The sequence below is a fragment of the Lygodium microphyllum genome, chromosome 9 (assembly GCF_053477565.2).
Source record: "Lygodium microphyllum isolate KBCC chromosome 9, Lygodium_microphyllum_v1.1.10, whole genome shotgun sequence".
In the NCBI taxonomy this organism is placed as follows: Eukaryota; Viridiplantae; Streptophyta; class Polypodiopsida; order Schizaeales; family Lygodiaceae; genus Lygodium; species Lygodium microphyllum.
The window spans coordinates 30,589,869-30,617,714 of NC_141143.1; the positions used below are offsets into that span (position 1 = coordinate 30,589,869).

Sequence of the window (27,846 nt, forward strand, 5' to 3'; positions counted from 1 at the left end):
AAACATGACTTGTATATCACGTCAACTTTGCTCTCTGGTCATATTGACCACTGACTAGTCTCGACTGCTTGTCAACTCACAGGACTGACTTGCATGGTTCTTGCGAAGTGCACTCACTCTTGCCAAAGCTTTGATACCAGTTTGAAGGAACACAAGAGGAAGTGCTTAGGTAGTGTGTGCGTCAATCAAGGTGTATTCAGCAGTGTAGTGCAGAGAGAGAGTGGAGAGTTGAGAGATGGGTGTGTACCAATGTGATGCACTCAAAGAATAAAATAATATGTTTATACTTAAGAGTACGGTACACTTACACCTGCAAGGGCATGTTCACATGTGCAAGTAAATATATACACGGGAGTAGCGTAAGGGCCTTTACACCCAATTAGATTGTGCTCTAGAGATGTGCCGATCGCATAAGGCTGCATGATCCATCGATGATCCAATAGTGGGATCCTCCACTGAACGGAGAATAGGGTGGGTAACAAACTCCCAAAGATCGAAGATATCAAGGATACAATCCACCTTACATGACCAAAGCGAATAGTTTGAACCATGAAGCTAGTTCTCTTTGCGTAAAGAAGGGAGTACGGGCACATGTATAGAGGGTGCCATTGATGGCACATGGAGGCCAATAGCATGGGCCTTCTATGAGACATGGAGAGAGTAGGGAGGAGAGGGTTCCCGAACAAACGGGCTAGGTGACCTTTGTGGTTCACGATCTACGCGATGATCTTGCCACTGTTTGGAGGAGCGCGGAGAAGGCTCCTCATTTGTATCATTAGAGCTACAAAATTGGTTTAAGACATCTTAAAAATCTTGCAAGAGATCTAGAAGAAAATGTACGTTTTGACGATATATTCATTATCAATAGAATGGTCAAATGACTTTAAACACATTCACAACACTGCTCTAGTCTCCATAGCTAAACATGGATGGAAACAATCAGGAGTGGGCCTCTCAGCTTGCTACTATCCAATCTAACATGGGTGGAGAACCATCGGACTACCATAGAGTCCATAGACCATATCAAATTTCTGCCGTTGAGTATGATCTTATCCTTATGCATAGGGATCAACAGGAGGTTGAAGGTAAGTCTAAGTTTTCTCCTTTAGATTTGGTGCACCTAATAAATGATCTTGCAAGACCTTTGGAATGTCCACTACAGACTGCGCCATTCGCAAGTGAAATCTAGCTCAGATTACACATTACTTCCACAATACTTCTTTCTTTCAATGCTAGGTACTAATCCTATTATTTTAGATTCTATGCCAACTGATTTTATATTTTCAGTTGGTTCGCGAGATGCTCATCAAGAAGGGTCTCTTCAAAATAAGCTTTGGTTTGTGAGTAACGAGAAAGAGAGACATTTCTTCATAAACTCGAAAGTAGGTAAGAAGCTAAAAAAAGAACTTATAAGTATTCCTACCCTCCCTTTTCCTTCAAATCATTTTATTTCTCATGGTCAATATGGAGTAGATGCATCATCTAGTGCATTTAGTGGACAAAAGAAACTAACCATGTTTCCCACAATAACATCCATCACAAATCCATTTGGGCTCCCATCGATTCCTTTCTCATCTTCTGCCATATCTTCTTTTTTGCTTCCATTAAGGGTACCATATCATTCGTCCCACACCATAGCGAGGGTTTTTGCCCATTTGGGCACCGCCTTTAGGACCTCTGCATACTCGTTTTCGAGTGGTGTACTTGTGACGAAGACTCAACCTTCCACACACACTTTTGGGTTATCCCTTTGGGAGTCATCCTAGACATACTCGAGTGTGGATTGTTTGGTATCGTAGTCCGATCATTATGTTGTGTTTCAGTTAACATTTGAACAAGGCTATTGTGACCTTGTATCTCCATCTACACCTTCGGTATCATATGGATCTATGTCCGTTTCGGTATCCTTGCAACAATCGATACTCGTTGGATATCAGCAACCTATTTCTGCCTATCCATCTTTATCCCCTGCTACTTCTTTTCAATCACCGCTACCATCACCACCATTACCACCTTATCCTCCATCTTATCCAATCTATCCATCTTCAGAGACACCTCTTGGTTCTAGTTTTATCCACCAAGCATGCATTTAATGACAATACTCATTTTAACGGGTCAAACTATACCACTTGGTCAAATTTGATGAAGCATGTCTTAGACTCTCAAAATCTATGGGATTTAGTGCAGGGGTTGGAACCCCAACTTGATCCCTTTTTTCCATATGAGATCGTCCACTCATGGAAGGCTTGTAACGCCTCTGCTTATTGTTGAGCTTATGTAGGGCTTGCTGCTTGAGTTTCACGCTTAGCTTTAGTATTTCGACTTAGCATTTGAGTGTTGGGCACACTTGACTGTATGCGGCTCAGGATAGGATCCGTCGCATCAATTTGGATCATGAGCTCCAAAATTTTGAAATCACTGGCAAGGATGACTTAAAAGTCAAGTTGGTTGGGTATCGATGTCTCCTCGTGGAGTTCTCAACCATTGGGGCTTGTAAGTCCTATGACAATTAGGTTGCCATGTTCCTTAACAAGCTGCCACGAAAATATTTGAATTTTGTTTAGTAGGTAATTTCACAGCCTTAGATGCCCACATTTTATGAGTTTTGAGTGTCAGCTGTTATGTTACGTACGGTTGTTTGATCGATTTCATAACACGTCCTCGATAGAGGGGGCTCTTGTTGCATCTTCTTAGAGGGCGGAACAGGGCATGAGTACACAAAACTCAAATCAAAATCAAAATCACAAGGCTAGTGAATCCCAAGAGACCAATCAGTCTACACTTAAACCTGGATGACGGAATGTACCTAAGAACAATAGGTATTGTCAACATTGTCAAAAGGTTGATCATTATGACGACAAGTGTCGATCTAAGGCTAGAGTCACACATAAAAAATCCAAGAATCTCGCATCTGAGTCTGGTAACTCCCAATAGGGGAAGCAGGGTGGTGGCAACCCTTAGCAGGGGCAGTGGCAAGGCCAAACCCACACTGCCACTGGTTAGTCATCACTAGCAAACTACTCAACTTCAAAGGGTTGGTCTGAGTGGTTTGCAAAGGCAGACATTGTCTCCTTAAGATATCAAATGTGAGTCTCGTTTATATGTGAGTTACCTCTTAATGAGGGGCATGGAGAGACCCACTCGTCATAGCCGAGTGCGTCAACACGTGTTTGGCTTGTGGACAGTGAAGCTACTTATCACATGACTCCTAGAGTGGACATTTTTATTTCCTGAGCCCTTGCAGTTGGGAGTGTTTGCGTAGGAAACAACTCCTCGGTCAAGATTTAGGCCCAAGGTCACGTTAGTTTTTCCACTGACCTGGGTCAAGATCTCGCTTCGTTAGATGATGTCTATCATGTTCTCCAGCTTGGGGTGAACTTGTTGTCCATTTAGCAAAGTTGGAGCGAGCAGTTTTCTTTACAGCGACCAGAGTTGAGGTTCTAGACTCTCAGATTGGTTTAGTGATTGCTCACGGTAAGGCACCACCTAATGGCCTTTACCACATGACACTTTCTTATCGTGCGGATTGTCGATGAATCGGATTTCCATTGCTTCTAGGCTTTGGCCACTGTACGGGAGAGCCCATAGACTTTGAGCATCTTTGGCATTTTCGCTTAGGACATCTTGGCTACGACTCTCTTTATGAACTGTGATAGCAGGGGATGGTTGAGGGTCTTCCATGTCTAAAACTGTCTTGAGAGGTGTGTAAAGCATGTTAGCTAGGTAAGTAGCATTGTATACTCTGTCCTCAATAGTCTATCACTTTTGCTACAGAATCCCTTAGGCTCATTCATATAGATCTTTGTGGTCCCACATCCATTGTTGCCTTAAATGACGCACAATACTTCTTTTTGATAGTGGATGATTTCTCTAGATACATGTGGGTGTACTTGCTTAAGCACAAGTTCGATGATTTTACTTATTTCAGTGCTTGGTTATTGCTGTCGAGTAGAAGCAGAAGCAGAGAGAGTGGATGCATGTTAATCGAGGTGCTCAATAGTACTGAACATTGAAAGAGAGAGTGTGAGAGTCGACAGATAGGTGTGTACTAGTGTGGTACACACAAAGAATAAAAGAATGCATTTATACTTAGGGTACGGTACACTTACACCCATTAGGATGAGTTCACATGTGTGAAGTAATATATACACGGGAGATACACGGGAGAGCGTAAGGCCCTTTACACCCAACAACCTTCCTTTAACCAACTCCCACAAGTCTAATGCAATGCTCATGTTGAGCCTTTGCAAGACTTTTAGTGAGAACGTCTGCAGGGCTATTCTATGATTTGATCTTAGTCAGGGTGACTAGACCATCATCCAGAACCTGTCTAATAAAATGATACCGAACATCAATATGTTTGGTACGTGCATGGAACATGGCATTCTTAGCTAGGCATACAACACTCTGGTTATCATATCCAAGTACAAGTGTTTTGGTGGGCAGCCCAAAATCCTTGACCAAACGACCAAGCCAAACTGCTTCTTTTGAAGCTTAAGTGGCTGAAATATATTCAGCCTAAATGGTAGAGAGTGCTACTATCTTTTGCAATCTAGAGCACCAAGAAACCGCCCCACCAGTCAAGGTAAAGATGTATCCGCTAGTGGACTTGCAAGTATCCAAGTCACCGGCCATGTCTGCATCACAATACCCCTGCAGATCTAACGTACCCTTGCCATAGTAGATACATTTTCTTTGTGTGCCCTTAAGATACCGTAAGATACATTTCACTGCTTCCCAATGTGCTTTGCCAGGATTTGCCATAAACCTGCTTACAACTCCCATTGTATAAGCAATGTCAGGTCTAGTGGCAACCATAGCATACATGAGTGAACCACAAGCTATTGCATAAGGAACACCCTTTGTAGAGCTAGCTGCCTTATCATCTTTTGGGCAATCTGCCTTGCTAAGCTTAAGATAAGGTGGAAAAGATACACCAAGAGGCTTAGCATCAGCCATAGAAAAACGATCAAGTACTTTGTTTATGTACTTTTCTTGTGGGAGAAATAAGAGCTTCTGCTTTTTATCTCGTGTCACATGCATGCCCAAAATATGTTCTGCTGCACCTAAATCCTTCATAGAAAAGGCTGAATTCAGCTGTCTTTTCAATGCATTAATCTGGCTTTTATGCTTACCAGCAATAAGCATTCATCCACATAAAGTACAAGTATAATAAGGCTTCCATCATCAGCCTTCTTAATATATAAGCAATGATCTGCACTACTCCTTTTAAAACCATGTGAGAGCACGAAGGCATCAAACTTTTTATACCATTGTCTAGGAGCGTGTTTCAAACCATACAAGCTTCTCTTAAGCTTACATACCAAATGCTCCTTTCCTTGTATAACAAAGTCTTTGGGCTGTTTCATGTACAACTCTTCTTCCAGATCACCATGCAGAAATACAGTTCTAACATCCATCTGATCAAGTTTAAGATCCATAGATGCTACAATGGCAAATAACACTCGAAGAGTGGTCATTTTGACAACAGGAGAAAATACTTCCTGAAAATCAATGCCCTGCTTTTGTGTATAGCCCTTAGCCACAAGTCTGGCTTTGTATTTGGGTTTGCCATCCACACATTTGATTTTATAGACCCATTTGTTAGGAATGGCTTTCCTATCCTTGGGCAATGTAACCAAATCCCAAGTATCATTCTGATATAATGACTTCATTTCTTCCTGCATAGCTAGCTCCCATTAACACTTCCTGAAAATCAATGCCCTTCTTTTGTGTATAGCCCTTAGCCACAAGTCTGGCTTTGTATTTGGGTTTGCCATCCACACATTTGATTTTATAGACCCATTTGTTAGGAATGGATTTCCTATCCTTGGGTAATGTAACCAAATCCCAAGTATCATTCTGATACAATGACTTCATTTCTTCATGCATAGCTAGCTTTCATTTTTTCTTGAATTCACATGATAAGGCCTCTTTATACGTAAGAGGTTCACTTTCATCTGTGAGCAAAATGCAGTCCTAAGAAGGATCAAATCTTTGTATAGGTCTTGTGACACGTGTAGACCTTCTTACCCAATGATCTGTGTTATTAGGTAATGGATCCACATTCAAGGGAATGTCAATGACCTCATTGTTTGGTTGCTGAATTGCATGCTCAGGTGGCTGTAATACAATTTCAGGCTACTGTAATTTATTTTCAGCATGCTGATTTTGGTTCAAGCTGATGTTCAGCATCCCCTTGCTGCCCATTTTTATCTGGCTCAATAATGATACGTTGATTGTCATAATCAACATCAAAAGGAGCTGAATTTTCAGTGGCTGATGGCTGCTCAAGTAATTGATCATACTGAAATTTAACCTTCTTTTTGTCTGAGGAGTCATTAGATGTGACATTTTTCAGTAGCTTTGACTCATTAAATACCACATCTCGGCTGCGTAGCACCTTTTTCATGCTTGGAACCCAAACTCTATAGCCCATTTCACCTTTATCTCCATAACCGATGAAGATGCCTCTATGAGATTTCATGCCAAGTTTGGTTCTGCTATCAACAGGTACATGTATATAGCATTTGCAGCCAAAGACCCTTAAGTGGTCATATGAAGCAAGTTTGCCAAACCAAACCTCTTCAAGGATACCACTTTCAAGTGCACGATGTGGAGATCGGTTGCAAATATGCACCGCCGTTTTAAGTGCCTCTCCCCAAAACGATTGCGAGAGATTAGCTGTGGATAGCATGCACCGAATCTTCTCACATAGCGTGTGATTCATTGCTCAGCCACACTATTAGATGATGGATTATAAGGAGCTGTAAGCTCTTGTTTAATCCCATTGACATCACAAAACTTATTGAATTCTTTAGATACATACTCTCCCCCGTTATCTGTTCTTTTGCATTTTAACTTTAAGCCCTTTTGAATACTAACCAATGCATAAAACTTTTTAAAAGCATCCAATGTGTCACTTTTCTGCTTAAGCAAGTAAATCCATAGCTTTCTAGAATGGTCATCAATAAAAGACACAAAATAAGAGAAACCACTACGAGTTTTTATTGACATGGTGCACATATCAGAATGGACTAAATCCAAGATACATGCCTTCCTAGAGGCTCCATGAGAGTATGGACTCTTTACATGTTTACCAAGAACACAATCATCACAAAAGTTTTTACATCAACTCTTCCAAGTGAAAAAAGTGCCTATAAACCCTTTTGGCTCATGTGTCCTAGACGCTTGTGCCATAACTCCATGTGTGACTGTGTTTCAGCAACTACTATAAACTTTCAAGGAAGTGCCTTGCAGTAGAGATAATGCAGAGTCCCCTTTTTACCACCTCTAGTGACTAGCATAGACCCTTTTTGTATTTTCCACATTCCACCACTAAAAGTAGTGGAGTAACCTTTGCTGTCTAGTTGCCCAATAGAAAGCAAGCTCTTCTTGATGCCAAGTACATACCTAACATCATGAAGAATCAATTCTTGACCATTTTCTAGAGCTAGGTGTATGGTACCCATTCCTTCAATATCACATGCATGATTGTTGCCAAGGTAGACTTTTTCAAGATTACCTTTTGCATAAGAAGAAAAACACTCCAAAGATGGAGTCACATGAAAAGAAGCACTGCTGTTAACAATCCACGATTGTGACAAACCATCATGAGCTGACAACAAAGCATCTATCACATGCATTTTAGTGATATACATGTCCTCCGCTGTCATAGCAAGCGGATTTGAAAATGCAACCAGTAAATCAACATCTTTATTCTCTTCTATTTTCTCAATAACAACACTAGATACCACATTTACTTTTTCTGTCTCTTTAGGGGTAGAGTTGCCATCCTTGTCATTCTTTTTGCCTTTTGCATTAGGTTGCTTTTTGCGTTCTTGTTCCTTTTTATAGTACCTACAATCGGGCTTTTTATGCCCTTTGTGACCACATTGATAACAAGTTACATCTTGTTGTTTTTTCTTGCTTTTGCTGCGATTTTTGTTTTTATTTGCAACATTAGATCTTTTTTTAGTTATTTCTCTTACATTGTAGGCTGGTCCACTGTTTTCCCCACTTGCCTCGTGTCTAATCTCTTCATTGAGAATAGAAATACACACACTATCAAATGTCAAGTTGGAGTTATTGCTCAATGATAATCTATGTTTCCCATGAATTGGGCAAGGTCATGAGCAAGAAGATAGCCTCAATTTAGGATCAAAAGTTGGCAAACTTGCATCTTGTAACTGACTCAAAATACCAGTGAAAGCATTCAAATGCCCTGAGACAGGCTTGGACTTATCAAGCTTCAAGTTGATCAACTTCTGCATGAGATGTACCTGATTGACTGGAGTTGTATTTTCATAAGTAGCCTTGAGTTTCTCCCAAACTACATAGGCAGTATCAAGCCCCTTTATATCAACCAAGATATCATCTGTGACGGCCATTTTAATGTAAGTATTGGCCTTTTTATTCATTTTAGCCCAATCCTCATTTGACAGAGCAACATGCTTATGTTCTGCTAAAGCATCATCACAATCCTTTAGAAAGAATATACCTTGCATAGATCTTTCCAAAGATCAAAACCATTGCCATCGAATTTACGAATCTTAAAGAGATTCTTTGTGTCAGATGTAGATGCACTGCCAGCCATCTTCAGCAATACACAACTGCAATAAAGGGCTGAATGATTTCAGCCAATAGAAAGGTTGCTGAATTGTAAAAGTAAGTACACACTCTTGTACTTCCAAGGTGTCGAAGAAGTAGATATTTAGCTGTAATTTCAGTCTCAAGTACTGATTTTAGCATATACATGAATCAAATCTGATACATTTGCATGAAAGACAACTCCCACTTCAGTAATACATCACCATAATACCCAAATGCAAAGACCCAAATGCTGTATTTACCACTGTTTCACTGCATAGTGAGTATTCAGCAATACATATACCAAGACAAAAGCTTCCTTTTTTCAACGTTTGAAGCATCCCAAAGCTAAAAAAAACTCCCACTCAGCAGTGAATTTGTTGCAAATTTCACTGTCTAGTCTCAAATCAACTCAAAATACATCACCAATGTGAAAAGCCCCAAAATTTTTGCAGTGAATCTGCTCCAATTGCATCAATACATCTTCCTGAGCATCAAGTACGGGCTAATGTTGCAGACATTTCACGAATTCTGCAAAAGCCCCAAATTTCAGGGTCCAAGAGTGTACAATTTCCAAGAATTGGCTCAAACAAGCAAAAATTTCACTTGCATCTGAAAATTCCCAAAATTTTCAAGACTTGTGCACTCAATGTCTATAATTTGTGGATTAGGAATCACTAAAACTTGTGTCCGGCACCAAATCTAGGAAAAAACCCAATTTTTAAGGAGCAAATTTGCACAGATTCATGTTCTGTGCTTGCTCGCGCGAACACCTGACTGTGCTTGCTCGCGCGAACACCTGAAAGCAGGGCCTAAATTTGACGGGTCCCTTAGATTTTTTTAATGACAGGCAAATGTTAAAATTTCCTTTCACATGACAGGTGATATAAAAAAGCTTATTAGTCAAATGACAGACAAAAAATGTGAATGATAGGTGACATAGAAAAGTTTTTAATTAAGGTTTTAAAACTATAAATTTGAATGCTCATAGGATCTAAAATCAATGTTCAATCCACCTTGCATATGACAAATGAGTTTTCATTACCTAGCAATACTCCATCATAAGAAGATAAATTCGAAATGCTACAACCTATCATAGGAAAATAGATTCAAAATGTAACAAATCCAACATCATAAGAAGATAAATTCGAAATGCTAGCACAAGCAATAAGAAGATGCATCCATTTGATCACTCTAGTGGCATTGCCCTTCTATTCTTTGCATCCATCCAAATATCCCAAATATCTTTCCAATCGATTTGGGAGCTATCACGTGCATCAATGGATAGTAGCATCAACCCATCTAGTGTGTCAAGACATAAGCTGGATCTCAAGTTATTTTTAATAAGATTTTGTCTAGAAAACCCTCGCTCACAAGATGCTGTACTTGCTGGAATGACTATGCATGTTTGCCATAAACACATCATCCCTGGATATAAATCCCACCAAGTCTTTGTGCTACTACAAAACTCCCAAGCATCATACATGCCCCTATTTCTTGCGACACGATATAGCATCCCAACAAAATCCTCTCGTTCATTCATGCATCTTCGAATATCAATTGTTTGATTATCAACATTAACTTTGTTGATTAGTCTTTCCAGCCATTCTTGGCTCCTTTTGTCTCAATCAATATCATCCATCGGATATGAAGAAGGATTAAATATCTTGAATGCATTGAAGACTGGTAGATCCTCAAATCTACTAGTCAAAGCATTCAAAACATTTTGCACATATGCTCGTGCAACACCAATGCATTCTGAAAGAGAACCTGTCTCATTTCCATCACCTTCAGGAATTGTGTTTAAGTCCAAGTCCTCATCTTCCTTTTTTGAATCACTTGTATTCTTAGCTCCTTTTTTCTTCTTTTTTGACACTTTTGGAATTGCAACATACTTCAATACATGTGTATGTGATATACCATTACCATCTACAAAAACCAACTTTCCATTTTTTGTCATTTTCAAGAATGCCGAGAGATGCTTTGAACCAATACCAAATTGGTCATCATCACACGTGATATATCTCCTATTGAGCTTCTCAAATGTTAGATCAATAAGGGCACCAATCGTTGTTACATCCATCTCTTGCCTTTGAAATTCAGAGTTGAGTTTGTTCAACTCTCCAAGCACATCTGCTAAAAGGTGTATGATGAATTGTACCATAAACGTTATAGCATATTTATACCATTTTTTCTCATGTCGTTTCCACTGCTCAAGAATAGCAGGCATAATCTCAACAAACCTTTCCATCACCTTGCCCCTTGAAAGCCACCGAACTGCATGCATTTGCAACATTTTCATGTCCATGATGTCATACTCATGCATTATTTTCCAAAGTTCCATATGTCGATTTGTTGATCTTCCTAGCCATGAATATACTTTGCATGCAACCTTATCCACAAAGGCAAATATATGTGGATGTGTTGCAAATCCATCTTTGGCTGCAAGTGCTTGTCGATGGGCAATACAATGAATTCCCATGACACGTGGCAACGATGCTTGAAAGCGTGCCACAACTCCTGTCCTATGCCCTGTCATAGCTGAAGCTCCATCAGTTGCAATAGCAACTAAGTTTTGCATGTCTAAACCACTTTCCAAGAAAAATGCATGTATAGCATCATACATGGCCTTAGATGTTCCATTATCCACTGGCAACAACCGCACAAATCTACAAATTGCATGTCCTTTGCCTCCATCATTGATATATGAAACATAGATAATTAGATGCTTTTCCATAGTGCGGTCAGTGCTCTCATCAATGAGCAGTGAAAAGAAAGGACTAGCACGCATCTCTGCATACATTTGCTTTCGAACATGGTCCCTTATAGCCAACATCATTTCCCTTCCTGAAACTGGATTTACATAGGATCCATACTCATCTGATGCTGGCATATTTGGAGTACAAAGCTCCCTTTGAAACTTGCATAACTGTGGATATTTCTCCAATGGTATGTCCTCACACACACAAAAATATACTAGTTTCATGCATGATATGATTCGCTTTTGTTCACTATGGACTATGGTATCCAATCCATGGTCCATAGGTCCTTTGCCATCACTACCAATCTTTGCCTTGGCATTACGAGCACGTACTGCACTAATGTGATCAGAAGTCTTAGCATGATCATTCAATGCTGACAATTGGATGCTTTGAGAGCCTTCTTGTGTATAGGTATTCACTTTGCTGGCATCTTGACACCATTGGCATTTCACCCTTTCTTCATTACATAGAGTTTTACCTATGTATGCCCATGGATGCAAAAGAGTCCATTGATGTCGCCACTTTCGTTTCACCTTTTTAATAGAAGCATCAACATTGGAAGAACTCTCTGTTGCATTTCCCACATTCACACTTACATTTTCTGTAGCATTTGACATTGCTGAAGTCATTCCCTCTTGCATTGTAGAAACATTTGCATTTAGTGCTGACATTTGACCCATAGTTTCATTGGCGTCTCTTGATACCAAACCCCTTGGCCTTACACAAGCACTTTGGTCTCTTGATAAAAAAGAGGCTATAGAAGGATAAGCCTTTCTTTTCCTTGCCAAACCCTTTTGAGATTTGGATGGATCCATGGTCCAGCTACCTACAATACATAAAAAGATCACATAAAGTAATATACTTTATGTTATGATTATAATATATATGCTTTTGAAAGGTTGTTATGTGAAACAACAAAAGGATTTTTTCAACGTGTACCTGAAGGCTAAAAGCTCAAGTCGATATATGTTGGTGAATTGGATAGAGATTTCCAAGTCCCAAGCCTCCCACTCAATCTCCAATAGTATCTATTGTCACACAATAACTATCAAGGATACTCACATCCATCAAACATTGAATCATTGTGCATATTATACTTCGAGTATAACATTATAAGTATTGCATATTAAGCACCATTAGTAAATTGAATCATAATGCATATTATACTTTGAGTATAACATTATGTTTCAAGTATTGCATGCTAAGCACCATTAATAGGATGTACAAAATTATGATCAAGGTAACCACTTGGTTGCATTCCAATCTATTGGAAAGAGTAAATAGATGATAGGCCCAAGGGCACATTACACTTGCATTTGTATTGTTCACATGAATCTTCATTTTCAATATAGCTTCATCTCGTCCATTCTCCATATACTTTTTAGACTAGCAAAATTAGTGTGCATATTTGCATATGGTTCAAAAGTCCAAAAGATCATCTATGATGGATTAAAGACTACATTTTTTCCCATAAGAGTCTCTCTTTGGAAAAGATGAAGCAAAATTTTAGATGATGTGCATGCACCAATCACTCAGGTCGTATGGCTCCTAAGGAAATGCATGAGGTTAGGATGAGAAATCCAAAACAAATCCTCAACGAAAGGGATAGTTTCTATCTCATCTACTACTTTTAAGTTTATTAAAGGAACCTACAAGTGACAACTCTTTTGTTTCTTTTCAAGTGTATTAAAAGAAACTACAGCATGCTAGTTAACTACTCTGCATATTATTTCTTACTTCAAAGATGAGCTTGAAAATTCATTGCCTCATACATTTGATTTTTTTTTAATGCATTAGTTTGAAATATGGTTTTGGGTCATACTTTGGGCTCTAAAGGACTCGCACTTCTTCCAATTATAACGATTAATGAAGCATTACCCTCTCATCTTCTTAAATCTTACTTTAGTGAGCACTTCTTGTTGACTTACAGAATGCTAAAGCCTAATAGCTAATAGCTATCATTAATCATGATTCAACTTTAAACTCCTAAAACAAATCAATGAATTGATAAAATAGAAAAATTCAATGTATCACTAGTAATAGCTTGGGCTTAGTAGGTACTTGTTTGGTTGAAGAGGCCTTTGTGTTATCTCCTAGTTGGCCACTCCCATAGCTGCAGCCTGCCTGCATCCACCTTTAGCAGCCCCGTCCATAATCATCGCCTCTCCATAGCCCCATCATTTCTGCTTGGGCCACATCCATGTCGCTTGAGCACCCAGTGCCTCTATAGCTGCCACCGTGTCCAACAAGCCCTCCACCCCACCTAGCTTGGCCCTCTCGACATTGGCCGCTGCCTCACTATGAATGGATTATGGCACCTCTACCTCCAGGCTCCAACTACCACAGATTAGCAGTGGCACATCGCTATGCTCATCTTCACCACATTAGCAACCGGACCGATTGTCGCACTAGCTGCTTGTAGGCTGCAGCTGCTGCCCATATCTATGCCCTTCAAGCTAGTGTCCTGACTCCCGAATCCTCTCGAGCCTCGATCCAATAGTCAACTTCCAAGCGTTGCACCAGCACGTTGTACCAGGCTCTAGCACGTTGCACGAAAATGAATCAGCGGCACTGCGGCAGGACTCCAGTGTCGCCTCAGGCTTGGACCGTGGTGGCTGCGCTGGTAGCTTGGTACCTTGGGACTCGCGAGTCGCGAGTTGCACCTTGCTGCGGCCAACTTACCTGCAAGCTCGCGCCTTGAGTCGCGAGTCGCCTCCAGGCTCCAACCTTAGCCCTCAAGCTTTAAGGCTAAGGATTTAAGCCTTACGCTTGAGCATATCATGCACATTGCATGATGCATTAGCTCGCAACGCGGGAGAGAGACGTACGTCGTAGCCTGTTGCCTTACACTTCAGTGTTCACGAATCCTGATGTGGACTGGACAGACTACAGTGGACTGTGGAGAGTTGAGAGTCGAGACGAGTCACGACTCAGATGAGACTCGAGAGTCGAGAGTATCTTCTTTGAAGTTCGTGGACGATGGAAATTTCCAATCACACACTGCAGAGTACATCCCTTTTCCAATCTCGAATCTCAACCACATTAGAAGCTCAGATTGATTTAGGGCCGTTGATTCTAGAATCCTAGGGTTTAGGTTTAGATAAGCCTTAAGGTAGTAGTTGAAACTTGAAAGGTTGCAACTTGCAAGTTGCGTGGGTCCTAGGACTTGCTAGCCTCTAGGTACTTACAAGTTACAATACAACTACTAAAAATGAAAGGCAACTCGTAAATATTGACATTCCAAATGACAGGGGCATTTTGATTGGGCATGTCTTGATGATAGACAAAATTTGATCTTTGACTTGTAATTTGACAGGGCATTTTCGAAAAGCCTTGTTTTGACAGGCAAAATAGCCCTTGACAGGAAAAACAGCCGCCAAATTTAGGCCCTGCTTGAAAGAGGAGAAATAAAATGAACTGAAAATTTCGGAAATTTTAAAAGAAAATGGGGCCCCTGACTTGCCCGTATGATGGACGTTAGTCCGTGCGGCCCATGTCGCGTGACCCTTGTTGGATCATCATGCTCGACTGTTGCCTGTCCATCATGCGTGGCCCTTGTCGGCTCATCATGCGTGCGTGTTTGACACCTGGCCTTGTCGCCACGCGCTGGTCCAAGCTGTTAGTCCCCGTTGAGCCGTCCGTCTGACCTGCTCCCCGCAGCCCGCATTGGTTGTTACGCCTGCAGCAGTATTGTCGCCTTTGCAACCTGGTGCCCATCAGTTTGTCAACACGCACCTTCAACAGTACCGTCGCCTCTGCAGCGTGGCTTGACGATTGTTTTTTATCACAACTAGTGCCTGTATGCCGATTGACTATTTGTGAACCAATGCTCTGATACTAGTTTGTCAAGTAGAAGTGGAAGCAAAGAGAGTGCAAGCACATTAATCGAGGTGCTCAATAGTATTGAATAGTGAGAGAGAGTGAGAGTGAGTCGACGGATAGGGGTGTACCAGTGTGGTACTCACAAAGAGTAAAAGAATATATTTATACTAGGGTACGGTACACTTACACTTGCTCTGGTGAGTTCATGTGTGTGAAGTAATATATACACGGGAGAGTGTAAAGGGCCTTTACATCCAACAACTGATGGTTCATAACCAAATTGGTCGTCGTGTGGATACTATGAGGAGTGATTATGGTGGCAAGTTTACCTCCTACGAGTTCTTTGAGTTTCTATAGAAGTAGAGCATTGCATGCCAACTCATATCTACCAACTCCCTTGTACAAAATGGAGTCATAGAGTGTAGGAATATGACATTCATGAATATGGCATGCTCTATGTTGTTCGTAGGAGAGCACTCTAAGTGCCTTTGGGTCGAGGTTGTTAACACATCAGTGTCTATGCTCAAGCGATGGTTGACTACGTCGGTCCCTAAAAAGACTCCGTACGAGGTATTTTTGGATCTTAGCTTGTTATTTCTCACTTCAAAATTTTTGATAGTGATGCTTATACGCATACTCTTGATGACAAGATAGGAAAGCTCACCACTTGAGCTGATCTCTTGATTTTTGTGGGCTATTCTTCGAAGCAAAAGCCTATTGTTTGTTTAATCCTCAGATGAATAAGGTGATTGTTAGGAGGGATGTCGTCTTTGATGAGTGGGACATAGTGCAATCCTTTGCACTGGACTCTTAGTCCTCACCTTTACTCACATCATTTGAGATCGTTGCTATTGAGCCAGGTTTACTACCTACTCCTAATCTTCTTGCAGATACTCCAGCTCCGATGCCTCCTTCGCGAGACCATGTGGATTTGGGGATTCTTCCACTGGATTTCACTTTGGAGGGCCCTAGAAGGTTTGGTTGGCTCGCTTTTCAAGCTTTATATACATTGCTGTTTATAGCTGATTGCATTGTACATTTTGAGTTGCACAGTTGGCAGGAGGCTCTGCAGGACCCTTTGTTGTGCGAGGCCATGGAGAAGGAATTGGATAGTTTTGATCGAAACGGGACTTGGACATTGGTGGATTGTGGTCATTGGGACAAAGTGGATTTTTTGGACTAAGCTAAAGGTTGATGGTACTTTAGACAAATACAAGGCTTGCCTTGTAGTGTAAATTTTCAGGCAAAAGCACAGCATTGACTATGAAGAAGCCTTCGCATCTATTGCTCGATTGATATCATGTCGTTTGTTGGTTGCACTCACTGCTCCACCACAGTGGACTGATCTATTAGATGGATATAAAAAGTGTCTTTTTGAATGGTTATTTCGAGAAGAAAGTCTATGTGGAGTAGCCTCTCGGCTTTTCTTTCGTTGACCGGACTGATAATGTATTTCGCTTGCGTAAAGCTCTTTATGGATTGAAGCAAGTACTGAGGTCTTGGTACCATAGGATAGATGAGTTCTTATGGACTCATGGATACCATTTTACCCCCTATGATCCAAATCTATATGTGTACACCACTAGCGGGGGGATCAACTATATTCTCATGTATGTTGATATATTGCTTATTGACTTAGATTTTGTGGCTCTAGTAAAAATTAAGGCACAAATTTGCTCTACATTCGAGATGACAGACTTAGGATTGTTGTCTTGTTTCTTGGGGATGGAGATTATTAGATTCGAGGACAGTATCATTCTATCACAACAAAAGTACGCCTTATAACTAGTGGACCAATATTGCATTGATCAGATACGGCCAGTGGCCATGTCTTTAGAACCCATTGTCTATTTGTACAAGGATACCTTGGGTCAGCCTTTAGATGCTCACACTTATTGTTTTATTGTAAGAAAATTACTTTGGCTGATTCATACTAGGCTAGGTCTTGCATCCTCAGTTAGTTTGCGTAGTCATGCACCTGGAATATCTCATTGGATTGCTTGTCTTTGTGTGTTAAGATATTTAAGGTGCAACTATAATTATGGACTAACTTATGGTCATGGTTTATGTCACGAGGACATGTATTTTTGAAACCTCACTTAACATGTGGATTAATTTTTAATCACATGATTAAGTAAATGTTACACATGTGAGGTGCAACTGGGGTTAGAGTAAATTTATGAGCCCGGGACTCGAGAAAATCACGTGATGTCAAAGGCAAAAGTTGCTATAAGTTATGTTGCACAGGTACTTGATGGTATTTGGTGTCAATTGTTAGCCTAGGTCATTCATTTGGCAATAAGTGTTAGTTGGTGACAATAGATATTTGGCGTTTAATGGTACCTAACACCGATCTAATGGTCAAAGATGGCACATAGAGACTTGGGAGTGGAAGATATCTAGCCAATTTAATTATTGGCCAATCAGATTATTTTTCTGGGCACCGAAATAATTATTAGATTATTTTTTAGTAATTAAAGACTAAAAATTAATATTTAATGATGGATAATGTTGGAAAAATCATTTGGGAAGGCTGGCAGTTGGCAAACTTGCCCATATAGGCCGGTAAAAGGCTCAAGAAGAGGAAAAACGAGATGATTCTTGTTGTAGCAAGTGTGGGAGAGCTGTGAGCAACCTTGACCAACCTATTTTCAGCCATTGTAGCTAGCCACGAGTGAGTTTTGAGGAGGCGATTGCAGATTTGAACCCTCCAGAGCTGGGCCATTGCATCCAAGTACAAGGTGATTGTAAGAAGTTAGGAATAGTTAAAAATGTTGATAATATGCCATGTCACACTGACATTGGTATATAAGGAGATAAGTTGTAATTTTTCATATCTTCTTGACAAATCAATACATTTACAATCTTTCTCTCCCTTCTTGTTCCAAGCTTCCATGGCTTCTTCATCTTTCCTGTCTTTCTCTCTCCAATTCTAGTCTTTCTCTCTCCTCGTCACTCTATTTCTCTCTCTCTCTGCAGTCTTTCTCTCTCCTCTACAGTCTTTCTCTCTTCTCTTTCTCTTTCCCTAGTTCTCTCTCTGACAAGTGGTATCAGAGCTTGAGTCTTTGATCTATTATTTTCTTTACATTTAGTTTCTTGTCAGTTTCAGGAAACCTTACTGTGCACAGGTACAGCATTGAAGAACCACAACAGTCAAGAAGTACTAGACATGGCAGCTTTCTTGAAGAGCACACAGACCATGGCAGCCTTTCTTGGAGTTTTAAATGGAGCTTGGACCAAAAAAAAATGGAGGCAGACAGACAAAAATGGCAGGTCGTTTTTCAACATTGAGGTAAAAATTCTAGGGTTTTAGTGGAGGAGGACACTGCAGCACTTAGAGGGAGCACTGGAGTGACCAGTGGGCATTCCCAAGAAGAAGACAGGCAGCATTGAAGACTTTTCAGAAGAAACTGAAGCAAAAATGGAGGAAGGTACACCACAAAAAAAAAAAATGAAAGAGTTTACACACTTGTTTCACTACACGACCACATCAAAAAGCTTTACTACCCCTATCTACAGCTTTTCCCTCTTTTCCAACGGCTCTACTGCCTTGATTAACCCTAGCTGGTAGCCATTTCCCTCGCCATTCTTGAAGCACAACGCGTTCCTTTCCCATTCTCACCCCCGTCCATCATCCTCCACATTCTATTCTCCCTCTGCTTCCTCTGCTCCCTTGCCCATGGCCTTGGTTCCATGTCCACACTCGTCGTCAGCTCCTCCACCGACGGACGTGCTTATGTGTGTGGCATATTGCAGGGACCTCTGCAGGGCGTTCAATGCTGGAACTCCGTGGACAATTCCTTAGCCGTGTCTTCCCTGCTGTGTCTCCATTCTCTGGCATCACCAGCGGTCGAGGATTTCTCCATGGAATACGGGACGACACCCTCCGGTCACTTTGCTGGGATTCCAGTAACATCTCCTTGCCCCTCCTAGCTCTCGTTGCCTGCCCTCCGGCCACTTTGCTGGGATTCCAATAACATCTCCTTGCCCCTCCTAGCTCTCGTTGCCTGCGATTGTCACAGAAGAAGACACCAATGCATCCTCCGATGATGATAACGACGACGACGACTGTGCAAAAGGCGAAGAAGTGGAAGCTTTAGAGGACTCTCCTGCACTCAGCCTCCAAAGCCAGATCGTCTCAACTGTCTTCTGCTGACAGGCCTAGGGGCAATCAAGATTGTTGAACTTGATGCAGTCTTAGGAGGCATTGATGTGCTCAGCTCTGTGCTCTTCAGCAATTGAAGATAGGCTCAGCTCTGTGCTCTTCAGCAATTGCGTCAGTTCTTGTGTGGATCTTCCCTGCTTTCGCTAGTCGAGGCAAAGCAGAGATAATCCTACGCAACGCTGCATAGTCCTTACGAGCAACAGCATAATGAACAGGACTGTGTGCATATTTGGCTATGTCCTCACTCGACAACTGAGCCATTTGTCTTCCGCTTGACTGAATTTACCTTCTAAAGACCAAATCTAAGCCCTGCTGAATGAGGCACCACCTTGCTTAAAGCATAGATATACTCGCAATGTGTTTGAGTTGCACAACATTGGGTGTATAAACTGCAAATTGCCACCTCCACCTGTCTGTTCACAATCTGTAGACACGCTTACAACTATCCATGGATCAAGCTCATTCCACAGGGAATCCACAACATTGTCCTTGTGACCAGCACTGCAGGAGGACCACTTGAGCATTTGGAGGGTTTTCCTTCTCAAAGTCCCACAAATTTACAAATAAGAGCTGCATGAATTTCTGGGTGAGAAGACCAAGCGACTTCTCCCTCCTTGACTCAGCTCTAGATTTCAGGATTGCAGCTGTGTGGTTCTGTTCGGTTTCGTGGTGAAGAACAGCAGAGGATGGCCCATACTTCATGTTCAACGAGAGCATGGGCTCGTCGGGAAGAATAGAGACAGGGCTCCTACTCTGACCATTGCCTCTTGCAGCCTGGAATCCTATCACATATATGACAAGCAGGTTCTGTAGAATTAAGCCATTGCTCAAGGTTTATCTTATCTTGTGGAGGCCTTCCACCAACATTCCAAGTCCCGATGAAGACCCTAAAGTGTTGTGTACTGTTGAGATTGAACTTAAAGGTCTGTCTGAACTGACAAGGCCGATGAATGTCTTTGGTGCTGTCTTGTGCAGCTCCAACGGTCATACTCAAGGCCCTGAGCAGAAAAACTGTGCCTTCTAAGGAAGTTATCTTCATCTGGCTCACTTTCTGTTTCAAAGTCTTCATCAGCACCAAAGTCTCCTCCTTTCAACTTCATCAGATCTTCCAAAAGTATATTCACATCTGCAGAATCATTCAGATGAGAGAAGTTCCTATTCAGATCATTGCTTAGGCTTTCTTGAATGGATCCCAGAACAAAGTGATTTGCTGCCTGCAAATCAAACTCATGTAACTACTCCCAGTCGGTGTATGCGATGGCAAAATGCGGATCCTCCTCAAATGAAGCCACATCTTCTTCAAAGTCATACTCTTGAATCCACTCAAATTGACGACCTCCAAAGACAATATGGCTAGAACTGTCATGATCCAGAAGCAACCACTGAAGAATAAAGTCCGACCAATCAGCAACTTCACTAGATAGAACTTGGAAGTGAATGTGCAAACTCAAGCTCATCCGTAGCTTGATGTCTGCAGTGATGGAGTCTGCTGTTGCAAAGACAGCTGCTGCTAGTCTGCTGTTGCAACAGTAGCTGCAGTGATGGAGTCTGCTGTTGCAAAGACAACTGCTGCTAGTCTGCTGTTGCAAAGACAGCTGCTGCTGCTGTTGCAGTTTCTGTTTAATCAATACTGACTGCTGCAGCCGCTGCTACATCAGAGCATTCTGTTGGAGCTGCAAAGGCTGTTGGTGCTGCTGGTGCTGTTGAAGCTGATGTGACTGAGGCTGTGCCTGCAGATGTTGAAGTTGCTGGGCATGTGATTGTTGTGGTTGTGGCTGTGGCTGTAGCTGCTGTTGCGGCTGTGGCTGTGATTGTGCCTGCGACTGTGTGCGACCGTGGCTGAGGATGTGGCTGTGGCAACTGTTGCACAGAGATTGGTGTGGCTGAGGCTGCTGGAGTTGTACTGATTGTGAGATTGGCTGCTGTTGCTGGTGCTAAACAGGTTGCTGTATAGTAGGCCCCTCCTGCATGATAGCACCAGAATGTTGCGGTTGCAATTGTTGTGCTTGTTGATGTTGTTGCTGTTGCTGCTGTCAAAAAGCAGGACAAGATTTCTGAGGTGCTCAACCACGAGTTGTTACTGGACATTTAATGATTGCACAATTCTCTTCAGCATGTGATACTTTGGACATGCCTGTCAGGGTAGTTAAAATACCAGGCACAAACTCAGAAGGAAGCTTTGTCACACGATTGAAAGTGGCTGCGAATGCATACCCAGCACAATCTGCATTCTGTTTTATGCCATAGAAGACAACCAACTCAAGCTATATTGGAGTTTGTTTCTTGGTTAGCTCCATTTTGAAGCAACTATTGGAGTTCTCAATGCTTATGGGTTTTGCTTGATCAAATGGTTGAGAGTATGTAGTAAGGATCAGTTGGGCTATTTGTAGAGCATTTCTTGGATGTATCAAGGATGTATTTGCAGGGTTTGTGCATGTCTAATCAGTGTTCTTACTGATCTTAAGTGCCTTACAACTTTCCCTAGATGAAAGGTAATGATTACAAGGCAAAATAGGGTCATTACAGTGCTAAACAGGGCGCAGTCCAAACAGGGACAGATTTGGAAAAGTTGCTACAGAAATTAGTAGCATCATTCTAACGACAAAGGAACAATTGGAAGTGATACTAGTTATCATAAGTTTCGAGTGGAGCCATCAAACGTCTCTTTTGGACACATATTTCTCGAACTAGAGCCTATTTGGGACCGGCAGTTCACTAACAGTTTACTGTCGACAGTTCTGGAAATTCTTAAACAGAGAGGGGTATTGCTACTTCTAAATTCAAACCAAGACATCCTAACCTTCGAGTCAAGCTATCATACACCTTATTTGGACTTCTATTTTTCAAGGAACAGCATATCTCTTCAACTTGACTGCAATGGCAGCAGCTAAGAACAATAGCTCCAGCTCTAGTGAACAACGTTGGCTTCAAATACAGGCTAAAATGGACAAACTTGGACAAGGTTGGCTTCAAACACAGGCTAAAATGGACAAACTTGGACAAGATCAGCTTCAAACAAGAGCTAATATTGACAAACTTGTAGTTTCGATTCAACAGTGTATTGCTCTTATGGAAAAAACAGCAGGACCTGAATCAAATGCTTATGCTCATGGCCAGCATCTATATGCTGATGGTACACTTGGATCAAATGCTTATGCTTATGGACAACATGTATATGCTGATGGTACACACTATGATCCACATGCATCTTATGAATATGAACAGCAACAATATGCAAATGAATATGAGCAGTATGCAAGTACATCTGGACAGCATGTTAATGCTTATAAATATGATGTACCATATCATAATGCAGAGTATCATCCCATTGAACCTTGGCAGCAGAATGGTTATTATGGTCAACATGCTTATGCTTATGAGCATCCATCTCTTCAGCAAAATAGTTCTTATGGATGTAACAGAAATGGTTATGCTTATCAGTACACTTCTAGCTTTGATCAACAGCAAGCAAGTGATTATGACCAATACAGTGGGATCAATGATCAAAGGCAACATGCTTATGTATATGAGCAGCAAACATCAGTAGAAGCAAATGTATATGCTCAACCAAACTGTTCCTCTGATGTGCAGCAGGGCTATTATCACCATATGCAGTATGAACAGCATGAGCAATATGGTTATGAGTATGGACAGCCATCCGTTGTACATGATGAGCATGGGCAGCCATCTGTTGTACATGTTGAGCATGAACAGCCATCTGTTATACATGAACAACAAGATGACTATGAGCAGCATGTCAAAACTATCATAGAGCTGACCAATGGTGATGAACAGGTGTGTAAATTGCTATCTAAAGCTAAACGTGTTAGACACCTTACTAGTGATACAATACGGGAACTGCATGCTACGGGCTTATGCTATCGTTGTGCTAAGCCACTATCTTGTAATCACCAAGCCACATGTAGGGCAAAGTCTGCCAAAATAATCTTGCTATTTGAATATTATGATGTAAATGATGAAGAACATCTTGTTGAAGATGATGAAGAACATCTTGTTGAAGACCATTCTGGTACGAGTCCACAACAAGAAGTTCAACAACAAGAAGTTAAACAACAAGAAGTTCAGTTCAAGAAGGCAGATTATGGACAGCATGTGGATTTGGAGGACCATCATGCAATGGAGACTTCGTTAGTGAGTACTATCATGATGATCATATTTCCAGCAGTATTTGATTTCGATCTTATGAAAGTTGATCCAATGCATGGCAAAGATACAACTTTTCCTTTTGATCCGGGAGGCTATAGGCTGATTTTGATCTCCTGTATAGATTAGTACTACTATTGAGTATTAGGTAATCTTTTCCTTTATCCCTTGTAATGCTGTACAGAGTACTTAGTTTTATCCATCTCCTCTTTAGCTTGTTTCTAGGTTTGTTTTTGAGGACAAAAACTTTTGGGAAGGGATGGATTGTAAGAAGTTAGGAATAGTTAAAAATGTTGATAATATGCCATGTCACACTGACATTGGTATATAAGGAGATAAGTTGTAATTTTTCATATCTTTTTGACAAATCAATACTTTTACAATCTTTCTCTCCCTTCTTGTTCCAAGCTTCCATGGCTTCTTCATCTTTCCTGTCTTTCTCTCTCCAATTCTAGTCTTTCTCTCTTCTCGTCACTCTATTTCTCTCTCTCTCTGCAGTCTTTCTCTCTCCTCTACAGTCTTTCTCTCTCCTCTTTCTCTTTCCCTAGTTCTCTCTCTGACAGTGATAGGCTGATTTGGATGTCTCAGCTGTAGGCTACAGCATTTAATGTTGTTGTGGCAAGGCAGTAGCTGCATTTGACTGATTTTCAGTCATTCTTTTAAATTTTCTCTCTCATTTGGATCCTTGGAGGCTGAGAAATTGCAAATTTCTCTGCTGTAAATCCTAATTTACAGCAGAAATTAGGATTTAGCAACAACCTTGGGAAGTGTGCAAGAAATTGGAAGCTCCAAGACTTGGATTTTTCAGGGCTGAAGGTAAATCTAAGCTAAATTCAGGCGGAGGACTAGCCAACCATTGAATTTAGGGCATTTCCATTGTCTATGAAGTAGGTGAAGGCTAATTAAGAGCCCGAATCAAGGGGCAAAACAAATTGAAGACTTGTTGGTCACTTTGGACAGCAAGGGGATTTTGGATTGCGAAGGGGATTGAGAGAATCCCATTGTAAATCAACTTCTTCTTCAATAAAGCTAAAGAAATATTGAAAGGAGTGCCAAATTTAGGGCCAATCGGATGTGCATTGTCCAAGATCAGTAGGTAAATATGTATTTTTAAATTTGCATTTATTGTTTGCTTTTGTAATTAAGTTGTAATTAGGGATTTACCACCCATCCACGGAAGGAAGATTGGTTATAGTTTATGCGTAGAAGGGTATATTGATTTTGATTGAGCGGGAGATCTTGACGCCCGGCTTTCCCATGGAGACTACCTCTACACTTTGGAATGAGACCCATCTCTAGGGCCAACCGTAAGCAGGAGATGGTGGTGGCTTCTATGGCTGAGCTAGAGTATCAGACTCTCTTCGATGGCACTACGGAGGCTATCTATCCGAGGAACTTGCTAGTAACACTTCAGTTTCCTTGTGAGTCGCCTACAGTTGTCTATTGTGACAACCAAAGTGCCATTGTCCTTACAGGCAATCCTATCATCACACCTCGGACATGACACGTGGCGGTTTACTACCACTTCACTAGTTAGCAGGTTGAGCCAGACACCATTTGTCTAGAGTTTGTGTCGTCATGTGATATTTGTAGATATTTTGACTAAGACAGTTAATCAGTCAGTTCTACAGTATCTTCTACTACGGATCGACTTGGGTACATGCTCCTCTACTTCTTGAGATTCATGGGGAGAGGGTGCTTCTCTCTTACTCCTCCTTTCAGTTTGAGAGGGGGTGGTTTGTTTCTTTTGATGGTGAGAGTGATGATCCTTATAACTTTTCACTTTTAGATATTTATTTATTATATATTATCTATTACGGGTATTTGTAACTTTATCCGCAGTGTCAGGATGACATGATTGTAAAAGGGTGCTTTGGTAAGTAAACAACTCTCTTGTAAGGGCACTGTTCAAGTGGCAACGTTGCATTGCATTCTGTATGAGTATGAATACTTGCACCGTCCTTTGCAGTAACCCATGCATTGACATTCTATTCATGAAAATGTGCATCTGTGCATATTGATCCCTTTTCGATTACCCTTGGAGTAGTCAACTCTAGATCCACCTTAATCGTGGCATTGGATATGGTAGTCTCCAAAGGCAATTTTTTAAATGGTTGCATACTAGCTTTGCTTGTCTTACTTGCTTACCCATCTTGCCTTTCTCTCTATATATTTTCCATAAGATTGGCACATGCAGACATCCTCTTAGGAATCCCTAGGCACCTATCCTAGTAGTGTGTGGATTGTTTTGCTTGTTTTATGAAGGTAGTGGGGCTATCCACTTGATTTTCCTATATTTGGGGATACAGTGACTCAATGGGATGAAAACTGATTTGAAACCATTACTTAATACTAAATCTTTTGTACAAATTACACCAAAAGCTCTAAAAAAATATTTCTTTTTTCCAAAAAGTCCATTGCTGATTTCGCCGACCTTTGTAAGACTTGGTAGGCCTTTGTAAGACTATTGTTTGCATTAGATCCAGCTTTCCTTGGCTGCCTTTGTTGCGATTCGGGATCTGTTCAGAGTATGACACTCGGAGGTTGCCTTTGTTGCGATTCGGGATCTGTTCGGAGTATGACACACTTTATAGCTCATAACCTTTGCCTTGATCCTAGAGATACTGAAGGTGGAAGAGAGAATGGCAGCAACAAAACGTGAAGCAATGTGCAGGCGTGAAGTGCATGAGTGAAAGCGACAAGCAGAAAGAGAGAGAGAGAGAGAGAGAGAGAGAGTGTGAGAGTGTGTGTGTGTGTGTAGACTCCATAATTTGGTGTGTATCAACAAATGTGTTGGTACATAAAGATTAAAGGATGTATTTACACTTTAGGGATTATGGGTTTTACCCACAAGAGTGCATGCACATGTACAAATAAATAATGCACATGTAATACACGGGTAGTGAACAAAGAGCCTTTACACCCAACAACCTCCCACTTAAAGGTCCGAAGTGAACCTTTAACCAACTCCCAGTAGTCGTATGCAATGCTCATGTTGAGCCTTGCCAAGACTTTTAGTGAGAACGCCTGTAGGGTTATCTTGTGTTTTGTCTTGGTCTGTGTGACCAGGCCATCTTTCAAAACTTGTCTGATAAAGTGGTACCGCACATTAATATGTTTGGTGTGCAAATGAAACATGGCATTCTTAGCTAGATACATAGCACTTTGGCTATCACATCCCAACGTTGGAGTACTCATAGTCATGCTGAAATCTTCGGCAAGTCTGCTTCCTTGGAAGCTTCAATAACTGAAATATATTCAGCTTTAGTAGTATTCAGTGCTATGATTTTCTGCAATTTGGAGCACCAAGAAACTGCTCCTTCGGCAATTGTAAAGATATACCCGCTAGTGGACTTACGAGTATCCAAGTCACCTACTATGTGTGCATCATAGTATCCTCGCAAACTCAATGCACCTTGTCCATAGCATATACACTTTCTTTGTGCATCCTTAAGATATCTGAAGATACACTTGACAGCCTCCCAATGTGCTTTGCTAGGATTAGACATATAGTGATTGACAACTCCCACTACATGAGCAATATCTGGACGAGTAGCAACCATAGCATACATAAGAGAGCCGTAAGTTGATGCATAAGGAATTCTCTTCATTGCATTGGCTTCCATCTCATCCTTTGGGTTGGTCAGCTTTGCTAAGCTTAACGTATGGAGGCAAAGGGACTCCTTAGCTTCAGCCACGTTAAACTTGTCAAGTACCTTTTCAATGTACTTTTCTTGTGATAAGGATAACAATTTCTACTTTCTATCTCTGTGATCCTCATGCCCAAAACATGCTCTGCATTTTCCAAATCCTTCATAGAGAAGGCTGATTTCAGTTGATCCTTGAGATGATCAAGACTAGTTTTTGTCTTCCCAACTAGCAACATACCATCTACATAGAGAACAAGTATAATAGGGCGGCCATCAATATCCTTCTTCATGTACAAACAATGGTCTGCATTGTAGGCTGCGATTAAACCCATGAGATAGGATAAAAGTATTAAACTTCTTGTACCATTGTCCTGGTGCTTGCTTCAGTCCATACAGCTTGTGTTTCAGTTTGCATACTAATTGCTCTTTGTCAAGAACTACAAAGCCCTCAGGTTGTTTCATTTAGATCTCTTCATCTATATCACCATGTAGAAAAGCTGTCTTCACATCCATCTGGTACAGCTCCAAGTCAAGCATTGCAGTGAGAGCAAATAGCAGATGAAGAGTGGTCATCTTCACAATAGGAGAGAAGATCTCCTAGAAGTCAATACCTTCCTTCTGTGCATAACCTTTGGCAAACTAATCTTGCCTTGTACTTGGGTTTCCCAGCAAGTGTTTTTACCTTATACACCCA

The 27,846-nt window shown here is 41.1% G+C and overlaps 2 protein-coding genes across 2 annotated transcripts in view; one reads left to right on the forward strand and one right to left on the reverse strand.

Annotated features, from left to right (window-relative positions):
- The window catches only part of LOC148030912 (LYR family of Fe/S cluster biogenesis protein), a 63,634-nt gene that overhangs the window by 19,190 nt on the left and 16,598 nt on the right, over positions 1-27,846 (forward strand). The gene's annotated exons all lie outside the window — the stretch shown is intronic.
- LOC148030913 (uncharacterized) lies at positions 10,214-11,128 on the reverse strand. Its single transcript, XM_087685512.1, has one exon. The coding sequence runs from the start codon at positions 11,126-11,128 to the stop codon at positions 10,214-10,216; it is 915 nt and encodes a 304-aa protein (XP_087541638.1).

Bases quoted from the DNA above. Each gene is read 5' to 3' on its own strand.
- LOC148030913 (XM_087685512.1), bottom strand. From the start codon at position 11,128: ATGACAGGGCATAGGACAGGAGTTGTGGCACGCTTTCAAGCATCGTTG.